Source organism: Amia ocellicauda, chromosome 19 (genome assembly GCF_036373705.1).
Source record: "Amia ocellicauda isolate fAmiCal2 chromosome 19, fAmiCal2.hap1, whole genome shotgun sequence".
NCBI lineage: Eukaryota > Metazoa > Chordata > Actinopteri > Amiiformes > Amiidae > Amia > Amia ocellicauda.
In genome coordinates, this window is record NC_089868.1 from 15,871,475 (window position 1) to 15,892,575 (window position 21,101).

At 35.9% G+C, this 21,101-nt stretch overlaps 1 protein-coding gene across 1 annotated transcript in view; it reads left to right on the forward strand.

The window, feature by feature from the left end:
- pigk (phosphatidylinositol glycan anchor biosynthesis, class K) overlaps nt 1–21,101 on the forward strand; it is a 31,771-nt gene that overhangs the window by 7,413 nt on the left and 3,257 nt on the right. The window contains exons 7-10 of the mRNA XM_066692028.1: nt 967–1,084; nt 1,499–1,609; nt 6,463–6,635; nt 12,209–12,284. Of these exons, the coding sequence (XP_066548125.1) occupies nt 967–1,084; nt 1,499–1,609; nt 6,463–6,635; nt 12,209–12,284 (478 nt within the window). The remainder of the gene's footprint in view (nt 1–966; nt 1,085–1,498; nt 1,610–6,462; nt 6,636–12,208; nt 12,285–21,101) is intronic.

Here is a 21,101-nt window from a genome sequence, read left to right on the forward strand (position 1 = left end):
TATACTTGGTAGATCATTTTCCCATTTAAATTTGACATTTAATTATTTTGAAGTAATAGGAAATGTATGGCGGTGAATTTGTATCATTATTCAAAGTTCTACTTGGACACTTACTGTCAGGTGAAAATGTCTGGGATAGAAAACACTTTTTCTGTCATGCTTAGGTTATATTTATAGTTATAAGAAAAGTAAGATGTCACTTGAGTTGAATTGACAGTGCTAGTTGATTATTGAATACAAGCAACTAAATTTATGTAGATATAGAATAAAATTTAATTACAGGTTCCATACAATAGATGTTACCCACACAGGAAATAGAAATGGCAGAATCATTTGTCTGTTACCTTTATCCTGTGGCGTCAGTACAGATGTATTATCATTTATATTCTAACTAGGCATGACATCAATGCTTATTCGCTGAAATGTTGTGTACATAGGATCCTACAAGAATTATCTGAGCTTACCACTTATATAATGTAAAATCATTCTAAGAATATATATTTTTGTAATGCTGCATATGTTTATTATAGTTTGTAAGCTATATTTGTCTTCTCTATTTCAATATGTGTATTTGTATCTGTTGGGGGTTCATTTTTTAGAAAGGTGAGATATTGGCTTGTACCTGCCAGTAAGCGTGGCTAAATATGATAATTTCTCATAATGTATACTTTTAAATTAATTACTCTGGGCTTCAGCCTGGAAATGAGCCATGTAACTCCTTACCCTACCTTTACAATTATTTGGAAATGTGTGAAGCTTTTATGTAATCTTCAGATATAGAGAGCCTGTAAAACAATGGACGGGCAAAGAATTTCACATTTGAAATCTTTCTTCACAGAGGAAATTAGCCTTTTTTTGCTGTCACTATAGCAACCTCTTTTTAAAAATGATACCACTTTTCTGCAACTGCATGCTCTTTAGCTACAAGATGAGGGAGAAAGCTAACAGTCGGGCTCCATTTTTCAGGTACAATGAGCTGCTGTTCATCATTGATACTTGCCAAGGTGCTTCCATGTACGAGCGCTTCTATTCTCCCAATGTAATGGCCCTGGCCAGCAGCCAAGTCGGAGAAGACTCCCTTTCAGTAAGACTCGAACTGAACTCCCTTATTTCTTCCCTCGGAGGATAATATCAAAATATCATTTTCTACTGTTTGCTGGTTAATGGGGGATAGAGTAAAAGTTTAAAGTGTAATAAAAGGGCAGCTCTGATTTTTTTCTGCTTCCTTAACTTTGTTTGTAAAATCTATAACAACATGAAATGCTGAGTGGCAAGAATGAGCACGTAGAAGCCAAATTGAAAATTGCATTCTTCTCTGAAATAATTATCTTTTAAAATGAATAAAAAAATACTTTTTCCATGTTTGAATGTTCACATTAGTAGAATAGTTAATTTATAAAACAGGGAGATAAAGCCAGATGCATTGTTAGCTCATCAGTTATCAGTGCTTTGTATAGGGAAAAGCTGATTTGTTTTTTTATTTTGTCATCAATTGTAGCACCAGCCTGATCTCGCGATAGGAGTTCATCTGATGGACAGATACACCTTTTATCTCCTTGAGTTTTTGGAGGATATCCACCCTGCTAGTCAGGCCAATATGAACGACTTGGTAAGAAACGGCTTTTACATTTTACACTGGATTCCTTTATCCACAGTGATGGAACCAAAGAACAGTCTCTTTTATTCTTCAGTGTCCAAGCTATTTGTGTGTTCAGACAAGCGTTAATCATGTTCATGTATTAAATCTCTTTTTGTAGTTTGAAGACAAACGTATCCCAGACAGAAAGAAAAGGGCAGTGTGATCAGATAATTGCTACTCACTTCACAGTTAAGATATATATGTCAGTAATAGTTGTAGCTCACTCTATATACACTGTCTTCCATAGATGTATTGTGTAATATTACCTCTGCTGTTATTCAATGCCTATAGAAAGGCTACATGAGATTTTTTTTCCCACTTATCTACACACGAAACTACACAATGTGAACTGGGAAAACGTTTTTAATCATTGGTGGAAGCACCTTTGGCAGCAATCACAGCTGTGAGTCTGTTGGAATGGGTCTCTACCAACTTTGCACACCTAGATATGGAATATTTGACCATTCTTTACAAAAGTGTTCAAGATCTGTCAAGTTTCTTGCAGAGCATTAATGGACCACAATCTTCAAGCCATGCCACACATTTTAAATTGGATTTAGGTTGGGGCTCTGACTGGGCTACTCAGGGACATTTACCTTTTTGTTCTTTACCCACTCCAGTGTAGTTTTGGCTGTGTGTTTTGGGTCATTATCATGCTGAAACAAACTGAATCTTCTGTCCCAGTTTCAGCTTTCTTGAGTATGGCAGAAAAACATTTCTATGCTTTGCTCCATAAATTTTCCCTTCTATCCTGACAAGTGCTCCTGTACCTGCCAATGAGAAACACCCCCATAACATGATGCTGCACCACCATGCTTCACAGTAGGGATGGTGTTGCGTTTGAGTTTGCGCCCAACATAACACTTTGCATTTAGTCGTGAAGGTTTTTGAGCTAATTTAGGATTGCTATTACAAGTTGGAGGACACTTTTACAACCAAGCTATTTCAGTTTTTAAGTTTCATTTTCAAACATTTCTAGAATATTTTTTTTCCCACTTGTACATTAACTTATTTAATTCCCAGCTATAAAGCAACAGAAGGTGACAATTTTGAAAGGGGGTGTATCCACTTAATAGGCACTGTAGATGCAGATGTAAGAAGAATCAAAATGTCAGTAGGAATAATGAGAAATATCTTCATATGCCACAAATTTCCCTATTTTTGCATTGCTTGAAACTCCAGACAACCTTTGGACGCAATGTAGCTGGGTGCTACAATTACATATGTCAAATGAATGCAAACAAGAGCTGAGCTAGCAGGCTCTCTGTAGGATTGAACTTAGACATCATTGGCAGAATTAACCATGAAGACTGCCAGCTGACGATTGTAATTTTTGTCAACTTGCTATTTGTTTTTATCAGTTACAAGCACTAAGCAACTTAAAGCATCCAGATACAGGAAATAAGCTTTGAATTAAGCCACATGTCTCATCATGCTTGGCTTGGCGTTTTGTTTGACAAAGATTTGGCATCATAATAAACATCTCCTGCAATCTTCAGAGATATTGATTTTTGTGCAAAGGGGGAAAGAAACTAAACAATTTTATAAAATCAATTGCAGCCAAGTGGTAGAACATGCATACTTGTATTTTTGTATTCAAGTGGGTGTTTTTTCTTTGTGGAGTAGCAGAAAATGTCAGTAAAATATTTCATTTCAATATATGACACTATGTTGAATATCATAAATATGGTATATTAGCCTTGAAATGTTTAATATGTTTTCAAATTAATTGCATGGACTAATTAGGATGCATAATTAAGTTTGAAGATGTGGGATACACTTAGGGACTTTTGAGCTCATTTCCAGCGTTTGAACTGGTCCTGAGGTTAGTAGGCCTCCTATTTGTGTTAGAATGGAATGGGATTTGATTTAAACCCAGGAGAGTTATATAATTTTAACCGCTGTCAAAATTCTATCCAAAGCTGTGAACTGCTTTTAGAAATGTACTTGAAAGGGAATTGATAAGCTGCTTGTAGTTTAAGGTCTTTTGAAAAGCATTGCACAACACCTTTGCCATATTTATTTGTTTGTTTGTTTGCTTCTTTTTTCATTTATTTTCCTTTCCCCCGTTTTATAAAAATACTGGAATTGGAAGAACATATGATCATACTGACTCTGAATCATCTCGCATAGATAATTCATAAAAGGACAATCTTTAAATTGCTGTTGGTCACGATATCCGTTTATAAAACCAGGGTGCTTGAAATGACTTGCCTTTGGGTCTTGCCTTTGGTTTTGTTTCTCATTGACTGCTTGGGATTAGTGGTGTTACACATAGATTTTTCTTTCCATGTGGAAGGTGTTTATCAAGAGTGCTTTTCCTAATCCCTGCAGGCTGATCAGATAGTCACTCAGATAAATAGATTTGTGTTTGTTTGTTTTATTTATTTATTTATTTATTTATTTATTCTGCTCACCGTAAAAGTAGGGTGTTGCAATTTGGAATTCTCAATTAAAAACCAGAATAATTGCATAAGTAAAGACTGTATGCATTTATTTATTTTTGTATTAATGGTAAAAAAAAAAAAAAAAAAAACTGATGTACTTGACTTTTTTTAATTGAAGAAATGCCTTCTGTGTGCTTTTGGTGATAAACTATAGATCTCTGTGCATGGTCACAGTTGTGAAGTATTTTTTAAAATAGTTTCTTTGAAAAGCTGGAGTTTCTCATTGACTGCTTGGGATTAGTGGTGTTACACAGATTTGTCTTTCAAAGTGGACGGTTTTTATAAAGAGTGCTTTTCTAATCCCTGCAGGCTGATCAGATAGCAGATGGCTTAGAGTAAGAGTGTGTTTGCCCTATTTTTCTCAACTTTAAAAAGCTTTGAGGATACTTTATTTTATTGAAGGAAGTCACATGGTGTTGGCGTTATTTATATGTAGGCCTAAATGGGTGCGTGTATCTTTAATAAAAGATCATTTGATTTTAGAATGTGGGAAAGAAACAAGGTTGAAGAAGTGGAAAGATAAATTCAAGATGAATGAAGTAGCAGTACCACGAGCAAGTTTCTTCATCTCCTCGGCTCTGTCCTTTGGATCAGGTTTAAAACTGAGGATCGTTTGTACGTGACTTTGCTGCCACAGGTCTTGATGCATAGCTTCCTCCATGTCTGTGTTTTGCTTTCGAAAAAGGTGTCTACAGAATTATCTGCTGATGATTATTATGCTATGAGATATGTTCTTTTGATCAACTTTCAAATCTTATTTTTAGGCCTGTGCGAATCATGCTATAAATTAGATTTGATTGGATTGCACATATTAAAATCTAAATGTTTCTGTATGTTAGACTCATCAGCTGTGTGCTAACTGCATCATTTTTAATCTATTATTGTTTTGATTACAATATGAAGATTAGAAAAGTCATTTATATCCAGGAGTTCAATAGTTAAACAAGAAAATGTAGAAAATACCTAGTTGTATGTGGGTTTTTTAAATTATAATCTTAATGGTGACCTTACAAATCCTGTCACTATGACTGCTCACATCATCCCTAGAAAAGACATGAGGGATTTATTTCAATCCTGGTGTGAAGGGGTACTGTGGCATTAGCAGGGCGTAGGTGGAAAGGATGAGACTGGGAAAGTAAAAGAATCAAGTTGAAGCAGACAGGAGGAGGATGAGTCAAACACGTAGGTGTTAAATCAAAGAGGAAGGTGACAGAAAGCACAGCACTGGCAGGACAGATGCACTTCAGTGTGTGTAATATTACTGGACCAGGTCTGAGCTGAATTGATAATCAGGGACTGTCTTTCTGTGAATTTACAACTTCTGCTGCACAATGACATTGCTAACTTGTAATATTGTGACAGTGGCAGACGTCTACTCATTATTGACCCAAAATAAAGTTGTATTGTTATTGAGACTGCTATTGTGTTATTACAGTTCAGTGTTTCTTTGATTAAAAAATTATAAATGTTCGAGCCACTGAAATAATGTAATGCTATATTTTTTTCTGTATTCATGTGATTATTATTATTATTCAACACCAAAGTTGGCTTGTCTCCAGTAATCTCTTTTGGGTAGTAATTAGTTATTCAATTTACTAGAAGGTGCTTAGCAGTCTTGTTACAATTTCTATTTTAAATCTGATCTAATAGGTGGAAGAACTAAGTGATTTATTCCACAGTAAAATGTCTGTTGACATTAATGCTGCTTAAATAAAACACATCTTTGCTTGGTTTCCATTATTTGGGGGTAACATAAGAAGAAACTGAATTAGTCCTTAGAATATGAAGGAATCAGAAAATTCCTTTCTATATGTTCAGATTTCTTCTGACCCAAAATAGAGGATGCATTTAATCAAATGGCCTTTAAAGCAAGCCTTCCAATTGGAAGATGGATAAAGGATAATGTCTTCTTAATTGACTTTTCACCGATTGATTACGTTTTGCAGCAGTTACAAGGAAAGTAAATTAATCAGAGTATAATGCTGAGTTAGGCAAAACTGACTCCCTTTAAAATATTGTTTTTCATCCTTCTCGATAACAAAGATGGACTGAGCTTCATTTTGAAAAAGAGGCCTGTTTTTCAATTGTCTGTTTTCATAGTAAAATAATTATTTAGTGGACTATTGAAAGGCATTTTTATGTACACTCAAAATGAAATTATAGCACTTGAGTGCTATAGCAAATATGTTAAAAAAAAAAAGAAAAGCAAACCTGCTTGTGATGTTCTTATCGGATTGTGTGTGATGAGCAAGGTTGTAGAAATGTATTTCTGCTTATAGTTTTTAAGTTGTAAATCTTATTTGTAAATTAATTATATTGTACTCATAACATTATTGTGTGTGCACTTGGGTAACATATTCCAGTTTTGTCTTTCAGTTTAAAGTGTGTCCAAGTAGCTTGTGCGTCTCCACGCCTGGCCACAGGACAGACCTCTTCCACAGAGACCCCAGCAGTGTCCTCATCACGGACTTCTTCGGCAGTGTTCGGAAAGTGGAGATCACGACGGAGGCCGTGGACCTGGTTCCCAACGTCACAGAGCAGGAGGAAGAGTAAGTAACCCCAGGATACTGGTGCCAGTGGAAAAGATCGTATTGGAAAAGTGTTGCTGACCCCTTAATGTTCTCAAATACTGTCAGTTTGTAAAGAGAACGGAGAAACCAAGGCTGGCTAAAGTATGCTGTGCTTCACACATTAGAAGTCCTGCTGGCATTGTGTGAGTAGTGTAATGAGGATATTGATCCCTTAATGACCGCTTAATAATCAAGTGCTAAATGTGAACAATGCAGCTTTGCAATATTATTCAAGTATTTTTTTTTCTTTTCCCCCCAGAGAAGTGAACTAGAAAATTAAAACATCACAGAACCTCTGAGGAGGATTAATGATTAATTTAATAAGATTTAATTATCCATTTAAAAAACAGGTGTCCAAAGCCAATCTGACTTTAAATGGATTTATTTATTTACCATTTCTGGGGACAAAATAAAGCAATGGTTTCGTTTCACGCACATAACATTTTTGGTAGTTCAAAGATCCTTCAAAATATTGACAGTCAATTAATCTAATTTGTTTATTCTTCGGTTATTGAAATGTTATTGAAAGTTGTGTAGTTGTGTTTGTGAATAATTTCCCATTTAAGAGCCTTTCCAATACATGTTATCTGATTTTAAATTAAAAGTGTTGACCCGTACTCTAATGCTTTTTTATCTGCTTTGTCAAGTTTTAAATATAATAAGAAAGGCTTGAAATACGTCCAGCTTTAGGTTCCTTTGGACAATCGTATATTGATGTAAACCAGCAGAGAGGAACTGATTCAGTTGTAGTGAACCACCCCTCCACTGGTATTGTCAATGAGTTAAATGTCACACAATGACATGTATGTGGGAGTCAACAGATTATCTCTCAAGGGTATCTATTATTTCTACCAAGCCCTGCGCAATATCCTGGTTTCACATTGCATGATGACGCAACACAGTATTTTGTTTTATTATATACTGTCTTGATTATGATCAGGTTGTTTTTTTGGGGTCTTTTTATGAATTCAATGAGCTGATGTTTTCAGTTCGGCAGTAAGTAATTTGATAGGATTGAAATGCACAGTGTGGAGATAAAGGGAGACAATTGCTCCAGCAGACCACTAGATGGCAATGGTATGTCTTAGTTTCTCTATCCCCCCCCCCCCACCCTTTCAATTAAATCAGTTTTTTTATGCAAGAAATTAGGCCACCATATTTTTTGCGTTATTAATTCATGTAAACTTCTGTACCCTTATCAGGCAAATCTAAAATGATGGAAAATAGGAAAGCGAAAGAAAAACAAAACTTAATCAGGTTTTTAATAGCATATTCCACCTATGCTTTTCTGACAAAATATTTGGTATGTTCTGTATGTAATGTATTATTCTGTTTTAAAAGCTCTAGACTATGAGCAAAATCAGTCTGAGCTTGAGCTTTGGTGTGGCGGGGGAGAGGGTCATACTCCCAAACCACCCTATGTGACCCCTCTGAAATGAAAATGAATTGAATATACTAGACTTGGACTGGAAATAACCTTTTGGAAATTAGACTTTTGCCCCTATTTTTTATTTTAGAATGGAAATGTTTGGCTTTGATACTGTAAAAAAAGATCAAATCAGTGGTAAAGGGAAAAAACCTTAATAAGAAATCTCAAAAGAAAACTAAATCAAAATGTGCTCTTAACCAATTTTATTACTTGTCTCTAATGTATATTAAATCCACCAATTCTGAAGATTTTTTTAAAATCCTTTTTACATTATTGCTCTATATTGCACACAATGACAGAATCGGAATTAGGTTACAACTAATTAGCATCCCAAATTAGATTTCAGTTACATTTTGCAGTTCTAGCCTCTAGGCAGCCGTGATTATGAACCAGAGAGATTTCTCGGTCTCTCTCCTCATGCCTTTCTGGGGAGAGCTTTAGTAATTTGGAAGCCTCGTATTTGTTACTGATATTACTCGTGTTCGTTCTAAAAAAAAAATAACCTTACCAGCGCAGTGTAATTTCCACTAATTCAATTAAACTCATTTTTATTTTTTAGGTTTGTTTTTCAGCATACCCTACTATGATTTGAATTAATTTAGTATATTATCATTGTATCTTAAAAAGTATTGCCTATATATTTTCTCTTGCTTCATATATAACCCCTATTGACAAATGTAACTGTGTTGAACTGAATATATATTGGTACTCCCAGAATTATTAGCTTATATAATGTGGAAAGCCGCTTCCTGTTACCTGGGTCTCAAAGCAGAAGACCATCACTCTTAGACTGCAGGGCTGGATAAATAAATATCACCAGCATTTATCTATGCACCTATGTTTGTTAACACAGTACATATTACAAAGCCTCCCTTGAGTTTTTTTATCTTCAGTTGAGGGTAAGAAAATCAGATAAAATTGATGCAGTAGTGTTCCCCATTTATTTTATTTATTTTGAATTTTTCCCCCCCTCTCCACCTCAGTCTGTTGTTACTCAACATTCTGCAGCCATGACCGGTGCACCAGCAGGGAATGAAAATGAAGATTGTTGGCTGGAGGTCTAAATTTTATCTTGAGCGTTCGAGCAGAACCGCCACTATCTGAAAAGTGCTCTGAATCACGGCTACAAAAGGACACAACCTCAATTTCTTCCTCTGCTGTCAAGTAGCTTCTTTGAACCCTTTTTTCCTGTGGTGGTGTTGCCTATTTTCTGGTTTTCTCCACCGGGAGATGATCAGCATAGGTTTTATTCAGTGGCTCATTTAAGCGAGACAGGTGTGATGATTATATACCCGTTTGTTCACATGCTGATGTAAACATGCAGGATTTTTATCTTTCTTCCTCTGCTTCTAATTATAGCAATCCAAACATCAGCATCACAGCTATATTATTATTTTATTAAATGGCTTATTTTCAGTAAAACCTAAAGCATAGCCTTAAGTAGCTTTATCCTTTGTCCAAATCTTCCAAATGGGCAAAAATGTAAATATTTATATTTTGGAAATATGCATATGTTACTTTCAGTCCAGCATTCACCGTCTCTGTTAATGCAATGAAGGGAAGACTGGACACAGAAAGTTGGCAGAAGGAATCTCTGGGATACATATGGACTCAACACATTCGATTATTTCGAGACGGAGCTTCCATTATTTGAAGAGCTCCAGTAAAGCACTGGTTGTGATGCCGATTATACGTCGTGTGAATAGAGAGTGCAGATTTTCCTGCAATGAAGGACTGAGCAAGCATGGAAGCTGGTTAAGGAGCATTTATTACAATAATGTTGAAATCTTTCAATTCACATATGGGCTGTTCTAGACAGATCTTTAGTGCTTTAACATTTTAGCAATTCTATACAGGAGAAAGGAGTTCAGTGCTGCAAGAGTCTCTCTCCACTTTACCAGCTGTTAATGCCCATAATTGAATTTGTACCAGTAGTTATAAATAACTGAACTATGAAATGCAATTTGATTAAACAAAGTGCACCTCTAATTTAATGAGCAAATGACTAAACATTTGGACATGAGGGAAATGGAAGATTGGGAAATTACCTTGCTGTAGTTCAAATTAATATAGCATTGTGTGCCATTTACATATTGCTCATATCTAATTGCAATTCTGTTTTACTGGCCTCTTACTCAAAGATTACCCAAACTGAATCGTGGTAAAAAAAATGTTGAGCCTGAGTTCGACCTTAACCAACCTATTATATTGCTTTCTATGAAATATGTATGGAATAATTATTTTCCAAAATTCAGTATCTCTTAGGATGAAGAGATACTGCAGACTACAGTTCAATAGTGCTTTCATCCTTAGGCTTATTGTATTAATTTCTGATGACACTGTTATTTGAACATTTTTGTGATCTTGCTGACTATGAGCATGTTGTGTTCAAAAAAATAATGAACTTGCTTTTCACATAATGGTTAAAACAAAAAGAGGAGTTTTTTTATGTAGATCACTATCCAATTCATACTTAATTTTACCAAAATAGTTTAATTTCCAAGCACTACTAGTTGATGGTGTGGTTTGTATTGATACCTATGAAAGTCAGGTGCTGTATTTATTCATTATTATTCATTATCACCCTAACGTAGTAGTTTGCACGCTGTGCAGCTGGGCCCACCTGGTGTCTGTAGTAATTGGTCTGTGGTCTGTTGTAAGTCCTAATCAGAATCTCGTGCATAATTAGCTCCTGTCTTTTCTCTTGTTGGAGCATCCACAGAAAGCATACAATCAGATTGCTTGTGCCAACAAAACAGTTGTCTTATCCTTTCTGAGGATAATGGCAGTTATTTATTTATTTCTTGGCAGACGCCCTTATCCAAGGCGACTTACAAAATAAGCACAGTACAGGGTTCAAAAATACAGTTCAGTACAAGTCATAAAACATTACAAATTCAAATTTACATACAGTGAAATTCAAAGCATAATACACTTTACAAGTTCAAATTTACAAAAGTGAATACAATATGACGTCTTACATCCTGGATCGTGAAAGCCGAGTGCAGGCAAGATGTTAGGTCACAGGCAAAGGGAAAGGGAGCATAGGGGAAATCAAAATAATACAAGTACTAGTAACGCAAGGCAAGAAGTATGATAAAACGTTATAAAGTGCTATCCTACAGGAGAGTAAAGCACTAAATTACAAGTACTGTCTGAAAAGATGTGTTTTGAGTAAGCGCCGGAAGGAGGTTCCCTTTCATGTATATTGAGGGTATTGGAAGGAATAAACTTCTGTATTTTAAAGGGATAAATGTGTGTTTTGCAGACACTTTGGGTTGTCATTACACTTCTATACATATGGTAAGGTTGCATGAGTAGAAAGAAATACATCTCTCTGCCTTAACAGTCTGAATATATATATATATACTTAAAAAAAAAAATGTGCATCCTTATTTTAGCTTTTTCTTCATTGTCATCATAATATACATAGATCATTAAAAAAAATGTCCCCATAACTGGCAGTGTCTCAGACGAACAGATTTTCCTTTTAAGCATGGCAACCAGAAACTAAGATTCTAATTTCAGAAATTATTCAGGTATGAAACTGGGACTGTGCGAATTCCACTCTGTCTACACCTCGCAATTTAGCACACCAGTGACTTATCTGCCGAGCATATTCAGTAACATGATGCTTTACAATTTGCAAAACAGAAGCCAAGCCTCGAGAAAACCATTTCAGAGTGTGATGTGTAGTCAGATAGCAAGGGTTGGTTGTTTTATCCTCTGGCAAGGTTTAGTTGCAAAGCTGAGCTGTCTGCAGCCCCTTCAGGCCCCGCCTAGAGGATATCAGAGCTGAAGAGCTAAAGATTTACATATAGCAAGTAAAGACTTTTAAGAATATAATCAATATAAAGAAAAGAATAACAGACAGCTATTTTTTAGCTACTGCAATGCTCCATTTTTCACTAAGGTTGGCTTGGCTAATGGCTGCTTTTTGCTCATCTGACTGTTCCCCGGTGAGCCTTTAGAACCAGCACTAATCATGCACTTTTTGTTCATGTTCTCCTTGAATACAATCTGATATGTATTGAATTACAGCATCTTCATTAAAAAAGGATAATAAGGATGATCCTTAATTGTATTTACTGAGTTATGTATGTATTTGTTGGTTTGTTTTTAGACCCACATTAATCGTGATGCCAGCAGAACCACAGAGCTATGTTGAACAGCTTCCAGTTGCTGAAATAATACACCAAGTAAGTACAAGATACAAATTCACTTCCATTAATGTATTCTTCAGAGCAGTTAAAGTGGAATTTCAATCAAATATATTTTTTTTCCTGCAAAATATATTCATACCAAATAAGACAATGTAATTTTGAGTAGTCTTCAAAAATATTGATACAAATGTGCATCCTAATTTTAGCTTTCTTCTTCCTTTTCATAACTTAAATAAATAATAATAAAAAATGTCCCCAGAACTGGCAATGCCTCAGACTAACAGATTTTCCTTTTAAGCATGGCAACCAGAAACTAACCAGATTTCTAATTTCAGAAATTATTCAAGTATGAAGCTGGGGGTTGTGCAAAATCCACTCTCTCTGTCTGAACAGATTAGTATCACTTTCTTTTGTACATCTTTCATATATATATATATATATAATGTGTGTGTGTGTGCGTGTGTGTTTTTCCTCAATCTACCTTTTTCCCCTCCATCTTAGTTGTGTAGGGAATCTTCTGCTTTGCAGTGCCTATAACTATGGGATTGCGAGATCTGTTTTTCCCACTGTGCAACTGTTTATTCTCTCAATGTGTTACACCACAGTGACATAAGAGTGCAACGCTGTGCTTAGAATAAACCAATTTTTTTTGGTCCAAATGTATCTGTGAAGCAAAGCACCTTCACATGGCTCCTGCTGATGTAGTACAGGGAAATCAACCAGAACAAATCCACACACGCCAACACACACAGGCAGTCCAGAAAATGAGTTTGATCTTGGAACAGTCAAATCAAGAATCAAATTGAAAAACATCCAATTTTTGCAGAAGGTGCTGTACTTCAAAATAACCTTCTCTTTCTTATTTTGTGTTTTTTCAACATAAATACTTATATAACTTTATTTTATTTTTATAATAACCATTTTTTGATGGTGTACAGTTAAGTCCAGTTAAGGTTTTCTATAAACCTTAAGGGCTGGTTTCACTGACCCAAATCAACACAGTGATGGATTACCCAATGTTAGTTCTCAGTGTTACCCAATGAAGTTGCTTTGGACTAGAGTTCTCCCATCATCCCACACTTAGTGAAATAACGATCACACAGTGTACATACGGGTGACAAATTAAAGGAAAAACCTGGCTAAATGAGTGGAGGAACATAATGAATGCAGATGCCTCCAAACAGGTGCACTGCATGATACAATTAAGCAATTAACATCCTATCATGCTCTGTGGCATGTATAGATTTTGATTTTGGATCAACATGGCACAAGGAGATGGGAAGAGGGAATGTTCAGTGGTACAAGAAACATAGACACTGGTCTACAGAGATGTGTGAAAAAGTGATATGGTCAGAAGAGTCATCCTTCATCATATTCTCGATAAGTGCGTGAGTGCATGTGTGGCGACACCAAGAGAACGGTACAGGCCTGACTGCTTGACCCCTACAGTGAGGGGGTCCAGAGGCTCTGAAATGCTGTGGGGGGCATTTTCCTGGCATGGTTTGGGTCCACTTGTCCCCTTAGAGGGAAGGGTCACTGAAAATCATGACAGTTATTCTGAGTCATCACCTTTAGGCTATTATGAAACATTTCTGTCCTGATGGGAGTGGTCTCTTCCAGGATGACAATGCTCCCATCCACAGGCTCACTGAATGGTCTGATGAGTATGAAAATTATGTGAATCTGATGCTCTGGCCTTCGCAGTCACCCGATCTCAACCCAATTGAACATCTATGGGAGATTGTGGACCAACGTGTTAGATAGCACTTTCCACCACCACCATCATCAGAAACCCAAATGAGGGAATATCTTTTGGAAGAACGGTGTTCATCCCTCCAGTAGAGCTCCGGAGACTGTAGAATCTGTGCTAAGGGCATTGAAGCTGTTCTGGTGGCTCGTGGTAGCCCAACTTACTGAGACACTTTGTTGTTTTTTCCTTTAATTTGTCACCTATCTATATGTAGAATGCAGTGCAAGAGTCTGACATAGGATTAATGAAGCGTTCTTGCACCCATTATTTTTTGACGTCTGCATCTCTATAAAGGACCAAGCTTCATTACTAAATTAGTGCAGTGTTTAGACAGCACCACCTGGAAACATAAAAAAAATGCCATGAGCTTCATTTAAAACTTCTCTGCTCTGCGACCTGTCCATTCGGAAAGGTATTTAAACCCTCTCCCCAGAATTTTTCACTGGAGGGAATGTAATTGATGTGTCCAACACATGCAAGATTAAAAATGAGAAACGGCTTGTGTGGCAGGAACTCCCTCGAGTTGTCAGAGCTTCAAATGGCCAAACAGGCTGTAAATGTCACATGTTTAAAATTCAGTCTTCATGCCTGGCTCTCACCATAAATGAAATGAACAGCAGAGTAGGCAGCAAGTCAATATGCTTTTAACAGCAAGAGCAGGCATGGAAACTAAACTAGACCAAAGGCAGCATGGAATTGCAAAGTAGAAGCCATTCTCCACATGCACAAGCCCTCTGTATTTGTTGGTATTTTTGCTAAATTGTAGTTTGAAGCCATTTAGCATTTTGGAGTGTGTTTGTGGCATCTTGTTTTGCCACTATTTCGCTTCAATCACATTTTTGCTAACTAAAAATAGGTGTTAAAGTACAGGTACGTTCTGCCTGGAAGAGGAGTCATGCAACTGTGATTCACATTCCACATCGTTTGATTAATGTAAAAAGGTTTTGTTTTTTTCACTAATTTGAATGTGCTGGAGGTAGGCCATTGGTATTGTCCTTATGTTCCTCGTTACAGAGGGCTGTTCTGCTCTCCAGATTGCCTATAGTGAGTGAGAGCAAATTGGATGCCTTCCTTAAGGTCCATCTGGTTTGGGCATATTTTAAAGATTCACTCGTGAACTCGTATAGCTTGGAGCATTTTTTTTCCCTTCTGTACAGTGCTTTAGATGTGCTATTAAAGCAGATATTGTTGCTCTATTTCAACCAGACTTCAGGGCTCTGATTCATTTCCAGGGCTGGGTACTGAGTGAAGATGGGGATGGAAAAGTGTTGCTCAAAGTGTAATAGGATGATACTAAATAGTTAGCAGCCCCAACTTTTCTAAATTAATAGTAGTTCATATTTTACTTGGTAATAAGATGAATTTGAAAGGTGAAGTGATAAAATGCTGCTTCTTCCTAGATTTTGATGTTTTTACTGTGAATGTGTGGCTGTAATGCCATCCCTGCACTGTACTGCCATCTTAAAAAGGATAAGTTTAAGAAAAATGTCATTTTTAGCAAGGTCAGACAGGGGGACCTTGTCGAAGTCATGGGCGCTGAATACACGAGGCTATAGTGGAGCGCTGGTGATTGATGGTGACTGTTACAACCGAATATTAGTTAATGTACCATATGTTTTTAAACACGTGGGAAGCAACCAGAATGTAGAATGTAGAAAGAGCTTTGCATAGCCCTGCCAAATAATGTAAGACCTGTTCTGTTTGAAGTAATTAACAACTAAAGTTTTAATTGAATTTCTCCTTCTGGGATGTATGCCATATCATTGGAGTGTGAAATGCAAAATCTGCTGTGCAATTCAGTTTTTCTTTTGTAATGTGTTTTAGTCTTTTTCTTTCCCAGTCAAAAGATATCCCTGCTAAGGTTATATGTTCTGACTAGGCCCCGTTGAGAAATGTGTTGCTTGTCTATGATAATTGTTTGCTTAAAAAGTTTCTATACCCTATACACGATATATATTCACTAGTTCATATAATATATATTCAAAATCTAACTTGACCTTGGAGATACTAATAACTAGAAAGTTGGCAATAAAAGAAGGTTCTTTAATTCCAACACAGCATCACAGTCAGACATTTCAACAATTACAAAAGCTTTTGTTCCACATCTGTGAAAAGCTATTCTTTCGGTTTCTGTGGCACTTTTGTTCTATGTAGGAGGTTTATAACCAAAATAAAAGCTGTTTTTCTTTTGCAAACTATAATATTTCTGATTGTAATTCAAACAATACTTTCACCTGAGGGGGGTAAAAAGCAGATGGCTGTTTTGTGTTAGGGTCTTCCATAGGAAAGGATGAAGGAGTGATCTTGAAAGCTGCATTTAAAGACTAAAAAATTTACAGCCTATTGCAGGTAATAGGCTTATTAAAGAGGGACTGATGGAGTCATTCAGTTTTAGGAATATTTTCATGAAAAGAAGCCTTGAATTGTACTGGGTACTGGGTAGCCTTCAGCCTTTTCTGAAGTGGTGGTGATTTAATGTGATGTAAAGGGCAGTGCACTAATTTTGTGAGTTATGAATCATTTTGAAAAAGAGTAGTTATTTCCCTCTAAGATTTCAACACCATTGTGGTTGACAATGTCAGAAAAATAATTGCTTATGAACTTTTCTTTGTAGAGCTACATTTGTAATTATTAAATATTAATTATAATATGCCCACACAATATTGGACGTGATGTATGCCAATTTTATTGATTTACAAACTGATTTAGAAGCGTCTGATTTCAGTTACAAGTTATTGTGAGTTGCTTTTGTTAAAGAAGAAAATGTTCAACTCAAAGCAGTTGCTACTCTCTCTTCTGGGGTATTTGAAAGTAAAACATAATTTAAAGCTGGAAATCTCCTTTTTAAAAAGCTTCTGCTACATGGTAATACATTCTGAAGGAAACCTGAAATCTTCGAACATTTGAAAATGAATTTGGCATGATCGGGTCATTTTAAAATATTGAAAATGCTGACAATAAAGATCAGTTGAGATGTCTCAACTGAGTGTAAGGTTGTTTTCAGCATGTTCAGGATTCAAACTGTGATGCATCTTATCAAAACATTAAATTCAATATGTAAAGCGCATGTATATATTTGTAAATTATATGTAGAATTTTAATCTGCATTGGCTTTTTTTTTTTTTTTTTTTTTCCTTCTTTTAAGCTCACTCTTGTGTCTATTGACTTGCATATCAATCAAATTCATGGCCGAAGCATCTATCTATTCTGTTCCTAACCTGTTATACAGCAGCACTGTGTATTTAGAGATTTAGGCACATCTTTCATTTTCAGAGCTTATGTTTGATCTGTCTGTATAGCCAGTTATATATATATATATATATATATATATATATATATATATATATATATATATATAGCCAGTTTGCAGAGATGTGTTTTCTTAGGGTTTTAAATGACAGGCTGGTATAAGAAGTTGTTCAGTTTATTTTCAGTATGCTGTTTCACAGAGCTTAATTCACTTTTGATGAATGCACACAACACCTGCCTTTATCTTTTTTATAGAAAGTAACAAGAGCTCTGCAAACCATCTACTCTTTTGAGTGACAATAAATACTTGATTAATGTGCCTGCTTTCTGACAGCTGCCTTGCACGGATGATCAAGTTAGCTGAGCTGTGTATACGGTTCTTTACATTTAAATCGATACAGCGCTCAAGACACAACCAATATCACTCAAAGATACCACATGTTTATATTAGTTTATTGGGGCACTCTGCTCAGTTTCTCTTTTATATTAAATTATCTTGTCTAATACATGAATAATATAGACTTGGGTGTTCAATTGGTCTGTTTGTCTTGGCTCTTGGGCAGTTAACATCAAATCCATATTTGTACAATTACAGCTTATATTTATCTTGTGAAACATGTATGTTACGCTCTCCGGTGGTGCTGTCTAATTATGGAAAATTGAAAACATATTTTCAAAACAATTAGACCTATGAGCCAAAGTCATCACTAAAATTATGATAAAAATAAATAATATTTAACCAAGTTATCAAACTGCATTTTTGCCCTAATTGCATTTTCATAACTGTGCATCTTGCTGTTTGGTTTAGTGAATTGTCTTAAAGAGAATTACTGGATAATAAACTATTTTAATTTCTACAATTTACAATGTCATATGACAATGTCATATACAAATGGAGCACATTATATACTGGAGATACAACTTAAGTTTAATAATCGTACAGAATTCATTTTAAAAGTGTCTTCCAGTCTTGTGAAACTCGAGAAGCCATTGGGTCCAGAGGCAAATATAAAAACGAATGCATTGTGTGATACATCTAATGGGATAATGGTGTCTTACCTCATTATACTCAACTTTAAGAACCAATAACAATTATGTTTTGGGCATTTCCAACAGTGTCTCAAGCTGTAAATTATACAAGCTCTTTTTAGACAAAGTAATGCTGAAGAAATTCTTTAGACAGATGTACGGGGCTGTCTACCTCAATTCCTCTCTCTGTGGTGTCACTCCATATTTCTCTCTGTCTCTCTATCCATCAATCTGCCTCGGCTTTCCTGTATATCTCGATTTAATTTCTAATAGATATTTGCACTTACATTGAAAGGTACGTTATAACTTAATAACGCACAGGTCACCATTATTCTTTCAAAGATGTAATCAGTCACTGGGGTGAAAAAAAAAAACATTCTCTCCTCTTCGTGTGTTAGGAACAGTTTCAAGCTGCTCGACTTGCATCCCATGAAGACAATGGGAAATTACAGCAACAAAGAGCACTGATCTTTTAAGGTTTTATTAAGTGTCACTTCACCAGCACTTTGAAGTGGGAAGGCAAATATAAAATACATTCTAAATCTGTCCACCCGAGCAAGGCTGATGAATGAGGAAAGATAACAATATTGGCAGATCAGCCTCAACCTGTGAGTGCCAATCATTCCCTAAATAATACACCTGAGTTGAATTTCGATGAAACATTTCTCATTTCCTTTGAATGTGAATGAAGTGCATTGAATGGCATGAAAGAATATTTCCTATGAATTTTAAATGGCCTATGGTAATCTGTGAGAGAAGTTACTTGTGGAGTTGGCAACCATAGTGTATTTACAACACTGGCTTTCCTAAGAGCAACAGTGACAGTGCACAATTAATTTGGCAGTTCCTCCTTTGATTTATTTCTGAGTCAACTTACTTTGGTGTCAGAACAGCACCTTGATGAGATTGAGTCATTTCCCTTCATTTTCTGACTGATTTCTTTGAAGGAGATCAGCCGATTCATCCCACGTAGATAAGAGAGCAAGGTTTGCTAAGAGCTGAGGGACAAGTGAAATAAATTATATAAAGGGCAAGAGGAATGGGATTAAGTTAAAATTCATTTTTACTGAATAATTAGTGGCAGGATTTTCTCAATCTTTTTTGCTGAAAAGAAAAGCCCCCAATCTTAGATTTGCATAATCTACAAATGAAGTAATTAATTACTCCAACCTGTCAAAGTGTTCTTGGTTGCTGCCTGCTTTTGTTCACACTACACGTGTTTTCTGCAAGAACGCCTGGTTTACTAAAAGGTCACAGTCATGCGTACATATGCCGCCCTTATATAGGGCTGTTTTATGATTGTAGCATTTCATTGACCAACTAAATCTATTTTTATAACTGCAGGTGGTCAAGCTGTTTTCAGGATCAAATGTATGCTCTTCTTAGCAAGCAGATCTTAGATCCTTAGTGGAGGAAATTTGAAAACACTGAGGGTGAAAACTAGGAATAGTCATATTTACATAACGCTGTGGATACATAACTAATTGCTAATGGTCAATGGTTTAAATTGACATGCTTTATTACTATACACTAAACTAATACTGGCATATTATATATGTTCTGCATTACAAGGCAAAAAAAGGCCATACCGTGTGAAACTATTTTTCTTCCCAATATTTTTTTTTTACTAATATTTAAAAAAGTGATGCATTATGTGAAAGCAATCTTTACTTTCCATTTGAAAGGAAGCTGACTTAAAATATGTCTTTATGATAATTTTGAAATAGTATACGTCCAATACATATGATAAGTCTTAACTCCACAAATAAAGTGCTTCTGGCAGTAAATACAGTACAGGAACACAGAGAGACAGATGCATTCAGCACACAGCACTGTTTTTAGCAGCCAGCTGGTAATACAATTATCTGAAATATGTAGTAATATTTACAATCATTTGGTCTTGATATATTTTATTTGAATGTCATTTATTAAACTCTTAGAATTAGCTGTTCGTTCACTGTTTTGCCCAGTCTGAGTCTGAACACTTGCGGTTCTATAATACACAGTGGATTCAACAGTGGCTGCAGGGCGTTTTAGAACAAGCACAAGGCTCTGTTGTGATCTCCTTTCATTTCAACATGCCTGTGATGTCTGAGCATGTCTCAGGTGTTCCTTCTCTAGGTAGGATATTGGTTACCATTCGAGCCAAATTGAACTCAATGGACTGTCTTTTGATTCTCGGAAGGAAGAGATTGATATTAATTAAAAGGGCTGCAGTAGGAATATTTTTATAACTCGTGTTTTCAGCCTCATAGCTTGTGCCAGCGGTCGTCCTGTTCTGATAGTACTGTAATGAGTTTGAGAATTGAACCCAGGCCCTGGCTGCAGTGTACACTCTGTGCCACACTGATCTGGATGCTGTCTTAGTCAGTATTTGTGCAGAAATAAAAGGAAAATTTAAATAATCGTCATACGTGTTTGGAGAGAGTGACCCATATGTTTCTTGGTGGCTTCCTTTTTTTTAATAAAAAAAGAAAGAAAATGTGATACTTGATAGCTGTGTGTCTCCATCTTGAGCACCCAGTTGCTGAGCTGGCCTTTTGGAAAAAGCATACAGCATTTTGGATGTAACCCAGTGGGTGACTTTGGAGAGATTTTTAAAGGTCAGTGCTTCCATTCCAAAAAATGCTGTGCCACTAACTTTCATATAAATGCCTTTTTTTTTGCATATGTGTTTTATATCTTGGAAGTAAATTTGAAAGTATAAAACCCATATGCATAGCACTTACGTAACAATACATCTCCAAACACAGAGCCGATGGAATTGTATGTGTGTTCTTGAAGACCAGGATAGTCATGTAAATACTTGTTTATGGTTAAGGTTG